Here is an 18,162-nt window from a genome sequence, read left to right as displayed (position 1 = left end):
GAAACATTGTGAAACATTAAAATATCAGACATAGACAATTATTTTCCTAGCGGTTTACTACAATTAAATTTTTTCCAACCCTACTCATAATAGAAACTTTCCAATTTATTTTATTAGGCTATGCCATTGACAAAAATTCAGTGACGCAGTGAAACGTGACAGATCTTACCCTAGCTTCATTTTGAAAGCCATGTGTATCTTCTCAAAGCATTTTAAACAGTGAATAACTAGACCAGACAGTTTTGCAAAATTTCCTCCAAAAATTACTTTCACCATGAGATGAGTCACTTGCAAGCATACCATGCAAAAAAAAATTAATGAACCTCTATCCAGATTGCAAATTAACAATCAAATTTCTACGAGATAGGAGGAATCATGAGAACATATTTCATTGAGCATCAAACAACACTTCATGAGCAAAAATCTTCTGTGTATTTGCTGCATAAGAGCTAGCTGCCCTCCTCTTTGCTATAATCCAACGAGTTATTAAACAGCTCTGGTAGTAAGTTTCATTAGCATTCAGTCTCCACCTATTCATGAGTTTAATATGAAGCCCACTTTCTATGGTCTAAAATAATTAGAAACTTAGATGAGAACCAATTATGCACAGAAGATAAGAACAGGGTGCTATTAAGGATTCAATTTTAATCACTGGGATAGAAATAACTGAAAACAATTTTCTCTAATTTTAGACAACATATGCACACATTCAAAATTGGTTACCATAAGAAAAGTAGATTGAACCATAAAAGGTGGCCATTTTTGTTAAGTTAAAAAATTATCAGATTGCAATTTCATATCATTCAACCTATAGCATGCTATTTCACCTATTATTGCTGGCAGACAAAGAAATGCCTTCCTATGTTATAGTTGAACATTTCCCCAAATGGGGAACTCACATAGGAGAGATGGTTTTAAGTAGTTCACAGATGAGGGATTTAATAAGTTGAATCACAACTGAGAAAGCTAGTTTTTATTTAGTTAGATAGAAAGCTAGGAAGGTGGTGAGAATGACTAAAGCTTAGGAAATCAGTGTATGTTTGGTACATACGATTCACAAACATTTGTTCTTCATGAGATAGAATGCTTGTGAGATGGGCGCCCTGCAAACGGCACTCTCTTTCAGCTGCATCCCATGTGCGTCGGTGGGCGAAGTACTTGTAGCACTGCCCTTGGAATTTGTGCCAACCATAGTCACATGTCTCGGTGTCTAGGAAGAAATAAGGCATACACTTATTAAACTCACTTACGTCATTCAAACTTGGCTCATCAATCCAAGTGTTAACAGAACACTCAAGTGAATGTCAATGCAATGTCCCTGAAATAAAGGATTCATAAAATTTGGTCATGATGACAAAGAAATTATGATAAAGAGAGCTCAACTGATTCCTACCAAGTGGGTGTTTGTATAGCGGGTGGTCCTCAAATAAGGTCATGTTGCTTCTTTCAACTTTGTTTTGTTATAATGTTGGTGATAGACTGTAGAAACTTAACACCTGTTTATATCAATTAGCCTATAGTTAGATACAGGCCTGAGAAATAAAGACTTTATGTTTCATATCCAAGCTCATATATATGCGCGTGTGTGTGTGTGTGTGTGTGTAATGTGTGTGTGTGTGTGTGTGTGTGTGTGGTGTGTGTGTGTGTGTGTGTATATATATATATATATATATATATATATATATATATATGTATATGTATCTCTTTCACAACAAGCACACTGTAACCAGTATCCTGGTAGGATGAAAACATATTTCCAGTATCTAAATTTTACACTGGCAGTATGCTCCAGCTATACTTTCTAGATTGTCAGTTTTTATGTATTGTCACAGGGAAGCAGCCTTGTTCATAGCACAGCATTCTCAGTGGTAATCTTCTCTCAGACTCATCCACTCACAACTGGTGTTAAACTCTATGCATTTAATAATGGTTAATAGAAATAATTTTGAGTTTCACAAAACAATTCTCACAAATACATTTAACTAGTTACATGTAAAAGGTAACAAAACTGCAAAGTTCATAGAATTTAAAGCACCAAGAAAACTTTCCATATTACCTAGTAACCACCCTTCCCTCCCCTAATTTGACTGATCAATGAAGAAAACAAAACCCTGCTACGTGAAGTAAATGCTTTTTTATATATCGGACTTGGTGGCCAAAGTAAAATCAACTTGTCTCCTGACTCTCACTCTTTCTACTCTTCTCTCTATAATTGTGGGAAAGTATGCATTCTGAGGGATTTAATTTTTCCCTGGCTTCAGTGATTTAGACCATAATCATACAACAGATGCAACTTATCTCTGAGAGCAGTCTTTATTTCAGTTTAGTCTATCAGGCCTGTTGTTTAGTTATAGCCAGCTGACTAATTGGTTTAAACAATGTGCACTGGAAGTTTTGAGTTTTATTAAAGTGGAGTTTGGAGACCACTACATCTCACAGGAAGGGACTTGGGACACAGCTAGATGATTTGGTATAAAAGGAGCACTCAGTGCCTCAGGGCGAAGCGTATTTTCGTTACTTGGATGTAGTAGTATTCCCTTTGGGAAGTTCTCATGGAAGAATTCAGAGGTGAGGTACAAGTGGTAGGGAAAAACAGATCTTCATATATGAGCGAGTTAGTTTATTAGAGAGGAGTTGGAAAAAATTTTAGAATGCTCTTACTGCTAAAGTCAATAATGCATAATAGCACCAATTTAATTATAATAGCATAGATTTCCTTAACCTTTGAAATTATCACTTATTTTAAGATACACAGGTTAAAATTCTCAAAGATCCCTAATTTATTGAATAATACATCAGAAAAATTCTTCTGTATACTCTTTCTTATCTTCTGTTAACCTAAATGGTTGTAGTTTGGCTTTCTTTGTCTTTTATTATCAAAATAGATTATCATTAAGTATTTTTCCCCCTTATACAAAACCCCCAAATGATCATGAAATTTAGATGCATGACCACGATATTGCTACAATGCCTTCCTCAGTTAGCAGGTGCATATATTCCTATCAAAACATGGTTCCAAAAAATAGGGGGAGAGTTTCTGTGAAAACCAAACTGGGACAATTTATTTATCTACACTACATAAACCATAGCTTCTCAGTGATTATAAATATATATGCAAATACCACTTAACAAAGTGACTTTAACGAAAGCCAAAAATCCACACCAATTCACTTAATTTTTATTACTCATAAATTCAGTAAAATGTAAGGAAGGACTATGTGTCAAGCAGCATCCCTTCAGATGCTCTTCTGAATGGGAAGTATCAGAAGCAGTCTGTTTGTTTTTCCAATCTTAACTAAAAATAATACAATACACATTTCATTTATTAAAAAGCAACCCTTTTGGATGATATTTTCTTAAAAATCATTTGACATAGAGAAATACTTGTTAAGTTTTAAAACTCTTATAGAGAGAGCATAGGTTGTATTACAAAGTCCCAGATTTCATTTTAGCTGGCAGTGTTGAAGGTGGTGGGAGCGGGTATGACAACTCCTATTTGTAACCACAGAAGATGAAACTATCACTCTTAATTTCACTAAAAATCCATTATCTTTATAATATATAGGCAATGGTTTCACCTCTGACATATAGCTGTCATGCCTTAAGAAATGTCAGTATATAAGGACTTCTCACTGAATTTGGCTGGGGGCAATCTGTGCACAGAACTGTGTTTCTACTGTTCTAAGACCCTCTTCTAGATTTCATATCTGTTACCATTCCACCAAAATGTGGCCCCTATTCCAGTGACTGGGAGTTGAGACATTATTAATGTGGAGAAAGAAAAAGTCAGCTGAAGAAACAACACAGTCATCGCCGAAATTTGGATAGAAAACTGTTTAGACAACAATGCTGCTGCTAATGAAGAAAACATTTGCTCTTAGGCAACCTGAAAAGAGAGAAAAAAATCTTTCAGTGTCCTGGCAATAAATCACAGGAGCACAGCTGCATCTGATAAACAGACTGGGATAGTTTTTCTCAGCAAATAATGTAGAAGAATGTTAAACTTGCTATAAGATAATACAGAATGTACCTGAAAGTTAGGTGGCACCAGAAATAAGAGAGAGAAATCAAAACCTTTTCTTTTTAATATTCCTTTAAAAGGATGGAAAAGGTAACTGGCCTCAAAGTCCTTCCCAAGGATCTGTTACCACTGGTTCCATCAGGTACACACACACAAATAAAATGCTCACCTGCGAGTTACTTTATAAATGTGAAGATATTGAGAAAAACCCAGACTTTAAAAGGCAGCTTAGGTTCATTTTTCCCACTCTCTAGTTTACTAGCTGAGTGACCCTGAACACATAACTTTTCCTCTCTGAGTCTCAATTTCTGGCCCATTTAACATGGAAGTATGTGTCAACCAAGGGAAATAATGCACCTGGAAGCACCTGACAAACTATAAAGTATCCAACAAATAGTATATCTTTTTATTCTCTTCCAAGAATTAAGCCGAGTCACCGAGATGAGGGGTTTTATCTGTTTTTTTCAGAGCTCTATCTCCAGTGCCCACAACAGTACCTAAGAGGGAGTAGGTGCTCAATAAACACCTGTCGAACAAATGATTCTTTGAATTGCTCCTTATACTTGGAACTAAGGGAAGCCAAAATCATTTAAACATATTTTTAATATTTTCTGTCTCATCCTTTTTTTCCTTCAACGAATAGCATCTTTCTTACTGTTTTCCTTTAAGAAGATCTTGATTGGTCAATTTTCATATTAACCTTTTAAAATTTTAAAACAAACAGACTCATACTATGCAATAAAGACAAAAAGAAAAAACCTAAAAACTCATCACTCATCTTTTTCGACGGGCAAGTTAATACATGCTCCTTTTAGTTTTGCTTTATTGTGGTGACGTCCAGATTAACGCTGAAAAGCAAAATGCAGGGCCAGCTCAATGTTTCTGAGTGTCTAACACATTTTCATTTTGTCTGGTGGAAAAGAAGTTTGGCAGTAGGCATTCTTGACAAAGCCAAACCACTGTATGATTTTACATAGAGGAAATCGATGTTTCAAAGCCTAGTATGCTGAGCATGCAATCTGTTTCTGAATGATAGACTAAGAATGTTACCATTAACCACCTAATATCCACTCTCAGGTTGGTCATAAAATGCAAATTACAGAGATCATGAGATTCGAACAGTCATGAACATAAGCCTTTCTTTCATTCAGAAAAAGTAAATGCTTCTTCAGTAGGAAAATTCCCTGTTGAGCAGATTCACAATATTTTTTTACATAGTGTTTGCCAAGCTAAGGCTAATGTATTCTAACAACTATATCAACTCATTCTCCAGAGATAATTGACTATGAAAAATAAGCCCCTTGAGTCTCACATGTTTAGGGGGAGAAAATAAAGGCAACTGACATTGAGTTCAATACTCCTTGGTATGAACCAAGGAATATTAAGGTCGATGCCTAATTTGTCCTAGGAAGACTATGTACAACAATTGTTCCTTTTGTTGGCTAGATGTGCTTAAATTCAGCTCAGTGAGCCTGTCTGTAATTGCATTCCATCAGCAAAACAACGAAGATCAGGTCAACACTGTTTTTCAGATGTTGTGAGCTATGGACACATAAGAAAGTCTAATATATTTATGTAACTCGTGAATTTCCTCTGCAGGAAAGAATATGCAGTACGGCCAAAACTGCTTTAAAAAAATCCAATCATTATGACAAAAGGCTATCTAGAAGTAACATTCAAAATGAAGCATCAATAATGTTCATCACACCAATGTTGCAATGGCACTTACCTTGCTCGCAAAGTGCACCAACATAGCTGGGAAGACAGAGGCACCTGAATGTATTAAAACCATCGACACATGTGGCTCCATTGCGACAGGGGTTAGAGTGACATTCATCAAAATCTGAAATGAAATTATAAAAGTACAAAGAAAAGTATATTTTAAAAAGTCAAAAGATTCTATTTAATGTAAGTTTGCGAGATAAAATACAAGATAGCCAGTTAAATCTGAATTTCAGATTTAAAAAAATTAGCATCAGTACGTCCCATATTATATTTAGGACATTCTTAAAATAAAAATTTATTCTTTTTTTAATCTGAAATTCAAATTTAACTGACCGTCCTGTATTTTTATTTGCCAAGTATCTAGCAACTGTAAGAAAAGTTCAAAGATATTGGAGGAGAGTCATTGCCTCCATTTCTTTTTGATGAGTATATGAGCCCTAAAACAGATAAAGTTTTAGTCTAGTCTTCTCACTCCCAACCCTGGTTCATTCTCTGATTACCTCACAAGTGGAATACTGAAAATATCTAACTGGCCTCCCTATCCCTGTCCCTTCCCTCTCCGATATGTCCTTTATTCTACTGATTGTCATCTTTAGGCAGTCATGATAATTTGACTCATTGGCCACCAAACATCCAGGACAGTTATCCCCAAAGTGTGGTCAGTGGACCAGCAACATGGGTATCACCTGAGAATGTTAGAATGCACTAAATCAGTTTCTGGGGGTGCGGTGGGGGTTGGATAACAACAATCTGTCTTAGCAGGCCCTCCAGGTGATTCTGATGCACACTAGAGTTTCAGAATCACTTAACTAGAGCATGAAGTACAACTATTTAGTACATGGGTTCAGGTCTTCCTCAGGCTTGTCTAAATCCAACCTGCTTTCTAGTATTCTCTCCCAATATGTTTCTTTCTCATAAACTCATAAGTAGGCATACCTGAATACGTGCAATCATCCAGATGCATTCTGCAGTTTGTGGCTTCTGTGCTTTTGTTCGATGTGTCTGAGTCTCCTACCACCACCTATCAGAATCCTTCTCATCTTTTAGATCTGTATCAAATGCAACCTGTCTACACAGACTTCCATGATCTCCTCTGATGAGATTAATGACTTTATTCCCATAGCAGTTTGCAATTCTACTAAAATTTTAATGTTCATATTAAGTAAAAATAATATTTAAAAAATGAATATACAAAATAAATTACATTTCCAAGAGGTATGATTCTTATCTAAAGAAGTGATCTTAGTAATGATGACATTTTATATAGTAATGATACCAAACACTTTTAAGGTGCTTGCTAAGTACCAGCCACTGTTCTAAGAGCTTCATACGTATTAACACATTACATTATTTTTAATTGATTTTAATGTAAAAGGAATAAGGGATAGATAGATGCCTATATATACATATATATAATTATATATATGTAATTATTTTTTAAATGTTATCTATTGCTATATCTATATCCCTACTAATTAGCACACGGAGCTTACTAATTCTGTTGGCTCTTTTTTTTAAGACAAGTACTCTTTTAATATGTATGTTGGGGTTTTATCCCAATATTTCTGTGGGCCTTCTTAATCATTATGAGGATATCATCATGATATTTCTAAAAGAAGCACCTGGCCAACATTACATTCCATCATTTCTTTCATCAGAGGTGAGGTCTATATTTAGCCAAATAAAAAATGGGTTTTGTTTTTGTTTTTGTTTTTGTTTTTTAAGAAAAGGAAACCTAAATAAGAATGAGAGTAAAAGGAACTGATTTGGTAAAGACAAAATCATATTCATTGGAACCCAAAAGACGGGAGGAAGACGATAATCTCGCACCTCCTTGAGGTGGAGGTGAGTTAAACAGGCTGCTGAAGGCAGCCAAAGAAGGACAGTCAGAGGAACAAGTTATCTCAAAACATAAGAGCTAAACTCCCTAGTTTTAAAATATAACTTTCTAAAAAAAAAAAAAAAACTTTGTATTAAAATTGATTATGTATCGATATCCAGATTTGAAGAAATAGATTAAAATTTTTGTTAATATTTACACAAATTTACATTTGTAGAGCCTGTCTACAAAAATCACGAAAAGATATAACTGACTTTAGTAAGGTTCACTGAGTTTTAGGTATATTAACAAAATTCAATAACCATCTCTCCCCATTTCCCATTAAATTACTCTATGGTTTTAACATCATCGAACGTTTAATTCTTCTATGCATGGGTTTCTCTGGAATCCTCTGACTTATTTGAGCAATATAAATTCTCCCCAAATATATCTTTTGGAAAAGCAATACGCTCTTTCAGGCAAGGACAACTTACCAAGTTCACACTGGTCACCACTGTATCCTGGCACACAGGTGCACACATAGGAAACTTCAGTAGAGTAGCAGGTGCCTCCATTAAGGCACGGGTTTGTTTTGCAGCGATCAGGTCCTATCATGTTCAGCAAAGTAAGAAAAGTAATTAGGCTCATCTCTAACCTTCAGTGAAGTTTAGCATAAAATGTCACTTATCGTTACAATAATATAAGCTTTACCATAACAATTTGGAGATACTACAGATAAAAATTAACATTAACTTTACTCTCTAGAGCGTTTCTTGGCATTATAACTAATTGTTACAAATCGCATTTAGTCATTTCTGGGATTCAATCATCATTATTTTTAAACAATATTTTGTACTGTATCTGGCAACTAATATATTCTACTGCAGATTTAGTTGGCATGATAATGGCAATTGATTTTAGTCAAAAATGATTACACATATGTGCACAGTGAATGGAAATGTATTCTTTTAAACGAGGTTAGTTCATGTGAAATGGCTGAATACACAGAACATGCATTCTTTTTAGCAGATTGGCTTGTTACCATCATTTGAATTATTATTGCCTTTTACCACTTAATGCTCAGAAACTGTTTTTCTTCGAAAGTGTGCACTGAAGTCTCTTCTGCTACATTAATATGCTTTTTCCAAAAACACGTTCCAAATGTACTCCTTTAAACTATACTTGAAGAAAAGCAACACATGGATTAAACTCTACTGTATAAAAACAAACCCAAACACAAATCTTCACCTAAAATAAACCCCCCAATTTTTATTACAATTTTTCTCATTAAAACACAAATAAAATCGACACTTCTAGCAGATAAATATATAGGCCGGAGACACAAATTTATGAGGAGAGACAGTTTAAAATATGTTCTTCTAATACTTTTACACTATTTGAAGTACATTTATTATTCTTTAACAATGCTTGGATAATTGTTTTTATATTAACAGCCTATATTCATTATTTGAATATTTTTCTAGAATTCCTTTTTTGAAATGTTCAAAATGCAAAATACAATTTAAAGTTTTACAAACTAATTGAGATAAATAGATTATATGTGGAATACAACCACATTTTCAAGAATTTTAGACCTGAAATCCTAAATTAATTACACATGAAAAGAAAATACCTACTTATGAACTATGAACTTAAGGAATAGTAAGATAAACAAGGAACTGCTATAGAAGATAATTGAGCCTTTTTCACATAGGAGAGTCAAACTCAAACTTTCTGAGTGTTAAGTAAATTCTAGACTACTAGAAAGACTTGATAGATTCACATTCACATGTGTGGGGTTCAACATTATAATTAATTAGGTTAGTTAAGATGCTTACACCTACATCTTCAAAAACTATCCCAATTTTTCTAAGATTCTCTTTTCTAAGACTTCTACAAATATTTAAAAATCTCACATTTTAGCCTTCTGCCTTTGAAAATACTCTGCATAGAAGACGAGGCTACATTCAATGAATCTACACGTGGCCTTCAGTGCAAAATCTACAGGACACACGTGAAAGTGCTTGGTAAAATTGTGACACAAATGTGAACTACTGATATTGTCCCCGTTACAAACACTAGACACCATGCTAAGAGTATGGGACAAGGACTTGGCAAGAAAGTGGGTCTTTCTGTGACTTAAAGTAGATTAGCAGGAAAGTTTTACTTTTACTAACTTTATTCTCTACACAGTTTGAATTAATCTCTGAAAGTTGAAGCTGCAACAAATAGACCAGGCAATCCAATATGAGCTGCCATGTACTGAATTAACCTAAAGCAATAATCTGTTTTGCGATGAAGACACAAGCTCTAATTCTAGGTAAACATCGTGGACTGGATAAGTGGTATGCGTTTCTCATTCATTGTCAAAACTAACTCTCTGTATATGTATATGGTTATTACCAATGGATTCTATATCATATTTTCACCAACCTGAAGTATATTTCAACTAAATTACAAAAGAATAAATATTGGCCAGATAACTTATCATTTACAGATTAAATATAGAGTGACGACAAAAAATTAGTCAACCTTTGATCAACTTTATTCATAAAATACTTCAAGTCATTTATAAAAGTTGCACTTTACAACTATTTCACTCCATCTGAAGCACAACAAACTGAAGCATTAGTGGCACAAAAGAATGTCGAAACAATCAGAAGAATAATTCTAAGTATAGTCATGCTGTAAAATATATTCATTAAAATAAAACATATCTTTAACCAACACAGCCCTTGAAGTACTGATCTTCTTTTCTAGGTAGCAGTTAGGTGATGATGGCTACTTGTGGACCCTACTGACATTATTATTTAAATAATGTTCCTGGAAAGCACCATTACAACAGTTTCCTCAACATTATCAGGCTAGATTAAAAAAAATAACAAATTCTACAAAGTAAAAATTTCAAAATTTCTGATTTACATGTCATTAAATATCAACTATCTATTTTTATACTGTATTAATAGGAAACCACAAAGAACAATGAAAAGACCATGGATTTTTGAGTGTGGCTGATCTGGGTTCAAATCCCACTTTTGCCAAGGTGAGTGTGGCTGTGCAACGCTGGCAAATTACAGAACCTTTCTTATAAATGGGGATAGCAGTATATATTGTATAGCCTTTCGTGACGATCAAATAAGATAGTCTATATGAACCAGTATTAAATTCATGCTTTCTGTCTACTCAGTAAAACACACACACACACACACACAAAACAGAAATCCTCTTGTGACAGGCAAAACGTGAATAAATAATGAATACCCACTATGGCTAGTCACTGCATTAGAAGCATTATAGCATTGTGTAAACTACCTGGAGTAAGGAAATTACAGAAAAGTATGAACTGATAACTCATATTGCACAAACTATGTAAAATGTTTATTAGAGCTATTTACTACTGTTAAAGTTTAAAGACCTGACAAATTTTGATATTGCCATAATAGAACCCATCATTGGGAGATTTTTAAAAAGTAGATTCTTTTCTCTTTTTAAAACTAAGATGTGTAACTATGAGACATAAGACAAAGCAATACTTTAGTTATGAGTAAAAGGAAAGTGAATTTTTACACCACTAACAATTCCAGTTTTACCATGGTACAATTGTATGTTGTTTCTAAAACCCGGAAAAAATACAAAGAACATCCATAAAGCTCAGAAATAATCTGTACTTACTTTCTTTGCATCTCATTATGGACTTAATGCTGTAACCTGGCCTGTTGTTATGTGAACAATATAAAAATCTCCACTGATTTAACATTACAATAAAAATTACTTACATATATGTGTTAAGACCAAGGGACTATTTCCAAGTTTGGAAACAGATTTATTGACGTTGTGACCTTACCTGGTAAATAGACTGCTGTGCCTTCCACTGACTCTTCATTCATGCCAATCAGGAAACCGGTTTCATTAGAAGTTTCCGGAAGGTAAAGTGATGGTGTTTCAAGTACAGTACTTAACTCTGCAGGGCGTACTGTTGCCTGATTATTGGAATCAAGAATTCTCGCCGATACTTGCTGTTCTGATGCTGCTACTGTAGAATCTTGCCCTCTGATCAAAGCTGCTTGCGTTTCAGGGTTTATTTCCAGAGAAGAAGGAACAGTGGGCCTCTCAGAAGTCTGTGGGCTGGGCTGAGGCACCACACTTGCCTCAGCCCCATAAGTTGCAGAAGCAGAAGTAGATGGTGGCCACAGTGTAGCGCCCTCTAGCTTAATTTCACCAGCAGCTGTGACAACAGTTCCAGCCTCAGGTGTTCTCATGCTAGGAAATACCTTGATTATTTCTGCAGAAAGTTGAAGATTGGTTTTATTTTGAGAATCTTGGAGAATCTCAGTTCCTTCTTCAGCAGTTAGTTCTGTGGGAGAGGCTTCCATTTGTTCTAAAAACTTAGATTTACTTTCATCTTCTGTAGGTTCTAATTCTGTGTCAGGAGATAGAGTTGGAGGCCCAGTTATATGTAAATACTCTTCACTTGATGGTTTGAAAGTCACTTCAATATCTGCAAGTTTTCCTGGGGATGTTTGAGACGTGCTGGCATCTACACCGGGCAGAGCACTTGGCTGGGGGCCCTCTGTGTGCTCAGAGGCTCCACTGCCTAAGTGGACAGTGAACGTGGATGATGGTGTCTGAGAAGACAACTTTTCAAAAGCCAAAAGTGCTGACGTTATATCAGCGTAATCTGGGGGATTAGATCCTTCCATCATATTAGGTGCCTCTGTTGAACTCTGAGCAACAAGATGGGTAGTACCAATACTTACGTGGGGTGTAGAGTCTATCAGTGCCTCCCCAGCTCCTGAAGAGAATTCTGGCTGAAAAGAAGGACTACATATTTCTTTTCTTCATACTCTTCCTGTGTCCTTTCCAGATGACCCAATGTTGATATTACTTCACTTTGGTCTGCAATGGCTTGACCATCAGACAAAGTGCTCGACTCCAAGATGTCTTCCAGGGCTTTTGTTTCCACTTTTCGTTCTTCAATGTTTGGATGAACTGTGGCAGACTTACTAGGAATGGGCAGGGATGTTGCTGTGGGAAGCAAAATATCTAATTCTGTTTCTGTGCTTGGGATGGGGATCCCAGTTGTAAAAATCAAGCTCATGTGGTTGACTTGGCTTCCATCTTCAGAAGTCATCAATTCGTTGTGTGCTGCCTGAGTGTAGCTAGCCAGAAGAGTGTCACTGGAGCCCTCAAAGTTTTCCTCAGTTAAGGAAAGATTAACAGTTGCCTCATACTTCTCTTGAACTTGAGTACTTTCTTCATTACTGCCTTGTGGTCCTGATGGTATCTCTGGATCTATGTCCGTCTGCATTCCAAGGATGTCTTCGTAGATGGGTTTAGTGTGATCAATATCTATGATAGTATTTTTATCTGATGTCAGCTCAGGTAGAATTTCAAGGATGGCACTCTCTGTAATTGTCAATATTAAATCCTTGTCCTCTTTGTCCAGATCTATGATAACATTTCCAGTGGCTTTTCTTCTGTCAGGTTTTAAGGTGGCACCCTCGAATCCCGTGAAAGTGTCCTGGAAACTATTCGCAGCACCTTCTGTGGACCTCTTATACGACACTGTATTTGACAGTGTGCTAGTTGGATCAAGGGAGCTTTCATTCTGCTCTGAATGAAGAGGCAACACCACTGAAACCGTTGGGAATCCAGTGACAGTAACGGCATTAGCACTTGGATCCTCAGGATGTTTTTCCAGGGATCTATCAGAAACAAATGTGGTACCTCCTTGCCCGGTTGCCTGAGTAGTTCCAGAGGTGTGGACTAAATCAGCTATAGCCAGTTCCCCAGATCCTTCTCCAGAATGTTCATAAAACAAGTCAGATAGTTTTGGTGCTGATGTAACAGATCCTTTGGTCATTTCAAAACCATAAACTCTAGGCAGAAAATCAGTGGAAGAGGTTATTGTTGCTCTAATTTCTGCTGCTGAAGAGTTCTCATTAGAGATTTGTTCAGTCATAGTGGGGGGTCTACTAGTCTGGATTTCTTCTGCCCAACTGTGAGTCTGATTCTGAGGATGTTCATTGTCTGTGGAGAAAGTGAGAGGTACTATCGAGGGTCCTTTTGTCCTGGTGTCACTTAAAATTTCGAGTAATGTTGTGCTGGATGCTGTCTCACTATCTTCGGAGATGTTGTCTGTTTTGGAAATGAGTGGTCTAACTTCATTTGCCACATTTCCCATTCCCTCATAGTCTTCAGTTGTATCACTTAAGATGCTGGTTTCTAATCTTTCCACTTGAGAAGTCCGGGGATATAATGTGCTAACAATTTGTTCCATTTCAGTAAAATTCACTGACACTGTAGAAGGCAAAACTTCCTCTCCTGATCCCAGTCCAGAGAATAAAAGATTAGTATCAGACTCTTTAATTATTGGTCCCATAACTTTGGGGAAGGGTTTTACAATTTCTTCCTCTTTGATTGATGAATCTGTAACTATACTTTCAGCTAGTATAGATTCAGTCACTGAGGCAGTAGCTAAGAAAAAATGAGATTTTTTAGTAACTTCAGGGAGAGTAGTGTAAGGTTCCAAACCCTTTGCATCTAGATCTGGAGGAGACGTGTCAACTAAGGAAATGCTTTCCTCCATTTCCTCACCGGTACTGTAAGTTATCTTTGTCGTTAGTGGAGAAAAATCTGTGATTCGGAATCCAGTTTCAGTAAATGTTTGTGAATCAAAAATTGTTTGTTCTGGTGCAACAGAGCTTTGCAGGGAGTCAAAAGACTTTTGTTCTTGAAGCTTTACCTCTGATGCTGCTTCAGTTTCAATTTCTTGTCTTACGGGGTCGATTTCTTGCATGGACCATAATTTGGTTGGTTCTGTTGTCTGGGGAAAGTCCACTGAAACTGTGCCATCGACCTTCACTTCCCCCTTTTCTGTTGGAGCTTCAGTACCTTCAGCTTCTGCTCTTGGTAAAATGGTGGATCCTTTATCATCTTCTTTGATAGTACCTTCTTCTCCTAATACTTGGTCAATAAACGGGGACTCTGTACCAAGAACATTTCCCACAGCACTAGGAAACATTTGGTCAACAGAACTTCTGACTGAGACCAATTGCTCACCTGAGCCCTCAGCTGAGGCTGTGAACTCTTCCCAAGGGAAGGCTGAAGTGCTAGCTAAGGTGCCTTCAGGTCCTTCCAAGTCAGCTGTGTAACTGATGTGATCTGAAGCAGGTATTGCAGATGGTAAAATCTGGGTATCCTTAAATGCTGCATCCCCAGAGCCTTCCATTACTACTCTTTCTTCTTCTTTTGTAATGGGATGAGATATTGTTGAGTATTCTTTAAAGTCACCACTGAAATCTTCCTCCAAAGGAAACTCTGGAGAAAAGCCCTTTATTTCTGCCTCATTCTTTGGCTCCCTTAAAACCTCTGATGCCAGATATTCCTTGGATGTTTGGTTTATGATTTCAGTAACTTCTCTGTCCATCACAGTATTCAAAACTAGTCCTGTTGGCTCAAAAGGGAATATAGTTTCCACATGGGGAGACCAAGTGGCAGCTGCTTCCTTTTTGGTTTGAGGTTCAGGCTCTAAATTTAATGGAAATACAGAAAAAGTGGTGGTTTCTGGGTCAGCAGCAGATTCTCCAGAGCCCTGCTCCATAAAGAGAGAGATGGAGGTACCTAAGACAGTGGACAGCCCTTCTTGAACCCCAGGCTGGCTGCTACTGTTGGGCTCAGTGTTCTGTGTCCCCGAATTGTCAAAGACATTTGTTTCTGTAAAGACAAGAGTAGAACTTGTCATTTCCCTTTCCGACTTTGTAGGTGTCATCAAGGACATAAAACTGTTCCTGGTAGCAGATGCTGAATCACTAGACGTAGCTTGATTTGAGTTTTCTAATTCAGGAGGTAAAATTAATTTATCCGATGTCTGTGTAGGCAAATGAAGCTGAAATGTAGAAGCTGTACCTGTGATTCCCTCCTCCTCATATTTCCTTTTCTTTCCCTCAAGAGATGTACTGAAAACCCACTCAGATGTGTCTATTTCTCCTACAAATTTGGTAGGCACTACTTCTGAAGAAGGTTGTTCAGAAACCGAGTAAATGGTGGTTGTGGGAACATCAAAAAGGTTGTCTGTGATCATGATCTTGCTAGTGTCTAAAGTAACCAGTGTATCTGTAGTATTTCTCTGTGATAAATCAGTTACCATGGTGAACATTTTATCTTTATCTTCTTCTGCTTTCCCAGACCCTTCAGGAATTGGAATTGAAGGGCTCCCTGAGAGCTCTACAGTTTGTCTCGAGGCTATTTCCACCCAGCTTTCCGCAGTGGACAATGGGTCAGCAGGCCAGGGATTTCCTGTTAAAGTAATTGATACTTCCTCCGAAACATCTGCTGACCCAGAACTTGGAACTGTACTTGGAGTATAGGTGAAAGAAGTACTTTTTTCTGCCTCTTCACCAAATGTTACTTCTGTAGCCCTTGAAAAGATCATTTCTGGAGATTCTTGGTCAGTGGCAATTTCTCCTGAAGACTCTTCAGAAGACAGAGGTTCAGGTTCAGCACGTCCATGCACCAGATTATCAAGTTCAGGACCTTTCTCTGTGACCGATTCTGGTCCCTCTGTGGCTTCTCGCTCATGGAATGAAACTGTGGGGAAAACATCAGACTCCCCACTTGAAAAATGTTCTGGTGTTTCAGGGTAAGTTTCAGGCTTCCATGTAATTTCAAGCGATTCAGTTGTTTCTTTAGATTCATTAGGTTGCACGGCAGTAGATGATCCAGTTTCAGCTATTATAAAATGATGAGTATCACTTTCACTGCTGTCTGAAAAATTCTGAGAAGGTGCAACACTTTCAAATTGGCCACGCCTGGCTTCTGCCGCCTCTGGGTCCTTGGGCACAGTGGTGACTAGATGTTTCCCATTTATGTACTGTACTGATGGGGTGGTCGTTACTTCAGTAGCATTTGCACAGTCTTCATCGTCCTCTTCATCTTCTTCACTGTGGTATAGATCTATCTCAATTAACTCAGGTAAAATTTCAGCAATTATATGGTCCTCTGGATCTGTTTCTTCACTACAAGGTTCATCTTCTTTAGATTCTGAATCTATTGGATGACCAATTACACTCAAATCACTCATTCGACCTGAAAAAAACAAAGAGTTTTCACAATACTTAAATAGAAGATTTGGCAGTGTATGACAGAAGAAATCGATAGCAAGGCTGGTAGATCACACTCACACACACAAGGAAAGATTCAACTCTTTTTACGTTAAGTGCAATCACCCTTCTACACATAGTTCTCAGTCTTCAGACTTGCTGTTTTATATTAAGAATAGGAAAATAAATCCAATTTAAGATTATAGAAACAGTTATGAAAACTCTTTAACATGTTTAACAAAACAGACTGTAAAATGAAAAAAGAAATCACATATATACATTGTAATTGAGAAATGTGCGAATTCACCTTTGTATGAGCTGAAAAACAATTTAAAAATTAAGACCAAATCATACAGAAAAAGTAGTTGATTATTGTCCTTTATGTAAGGGGGTGCTTAGACACTCTCTATTCCATAGAGAAATGAGAAGAGATATTTTCCCCCAGACTTTTGCCACGATCTATTTACAGAAGACTGCTTTCAGAAAAGTAGAGAGAGGTTTCTTTGCAGACCTTTCACAATGCAATGACAACCTCTCCCCACTGCAACGGTGAAACAAGACTTAGCTGCATAAGCTGCAGCCGCCTCCCAAAGGGCAGGAAGCCTTGGACGAGGGGCTCTGTACACACATGGATAGCTCACCAAAAGCACCCAGAAGGAAGAGCCCTTCACATTTTTACACTTTTATCCTTTATGAAAGGTGACCTGGATTGGGTCAATTATAGTTCCTTTAAAAAAAAAAAAATATTTCTTCCAAAAGACGTTTAAGAGTCACAACTAACATTTGAATGAACATACTTTAAATAAATAACAGATATCTTCAGTACATTCTCTATATTGTAAATTATTGTAGGGTGCCAACCACTAAGCCCCGTTGACTTTTCTGCCTCCAGAAATACACCATCAAAGCTCCTTGTCTGGGCACCAGAAAGGGGGAAATTCTGGGCCCTCACTTTCAACAGAATACAATTCAGTTTTCCCAAGAGAGAGGGTCCTGCCACTACAGCTGCCCTACTCCCAGTGTCACAGCAGTGTAAAAAGGGGCCTGTGGGTGCGCTGACCCATAAAAAAGACAAAGCAAAACATGGAGGATTGCACAGTCTCGCCCTCCAGCCCCTAGGAATACTGTTGCAGAATTAGTTTTCGGCCTAGCCCCAATCCACGTCATACATGCTCAGGCTGAACCAGAGAAGCTTATGGGAGGAATAATTACGACGGAGCCACCCTGCTCCCCATTGGTAGGGAGAGTGTTCCTGTAGCCAGAAGGCGCTCCCTTCCATATGTGAAAGGATAAACATGTAGTATTTACTGATAAGTCAGGAAAGAAAAAAACCCTACTGAGAAAGAACCGGTATTGCTTGTATTCTTTATGCATCGATGTAAGTATGGAAGTATATGAACTATCCATGAAAACTCCACAAACCTCCTTCTATGTTTTGAACTATGGTTTGTTTTAAAAAATGAATGACTTATGTAACTAGAAGACATATACTATAT

The 18,162-nt window shown here is 37.1% G+C and overlaps 1 protein-coding gene across 1 annotated transcript in view; it reads right to left on the bottom strand.

The window, feature by feature from the left end:
• VCAN (versican) overlaps positions 1-18,162 on the bottom strand; it is a 98,084-nt gene that overhangs the window by 24,066 nt on the left and 55,856 nt on the right. The window contains 5 exon segments of the mRNA XM_039875008.1: positions 1,052-1,210; positions 5,751-5,864; positions 8,060-8,173; positions 11,410-12,390; positions 12,393-16,652. Of these exon segments, the coding sequence (XP_039730942.1) occupies positions 1,052-1,210; positions 5,751-5,864; positions 8,060-8,173; positions 11,410-12,390; positions 12,393-16,652 (5,628 nt within the window).

Source organism: Pteropus medius, unplaced genomic scaffold (genome assembly GCF_902729225.1).
Source record: "Pteropus medius unplaced genomic scaffold, Ma_sr-lr_union100, whole genome shotgun sequence".
NCBI lineage: Eukaryota > Metazoa > Chordata > Mammalia > Chiroptera > Pteropodidae > Pteropus > Pteropus medius.
Note: the sequence above shows the minus strand (reverse complement) of the source record. Positions and strands in the feature narration are given on the sequence as shown.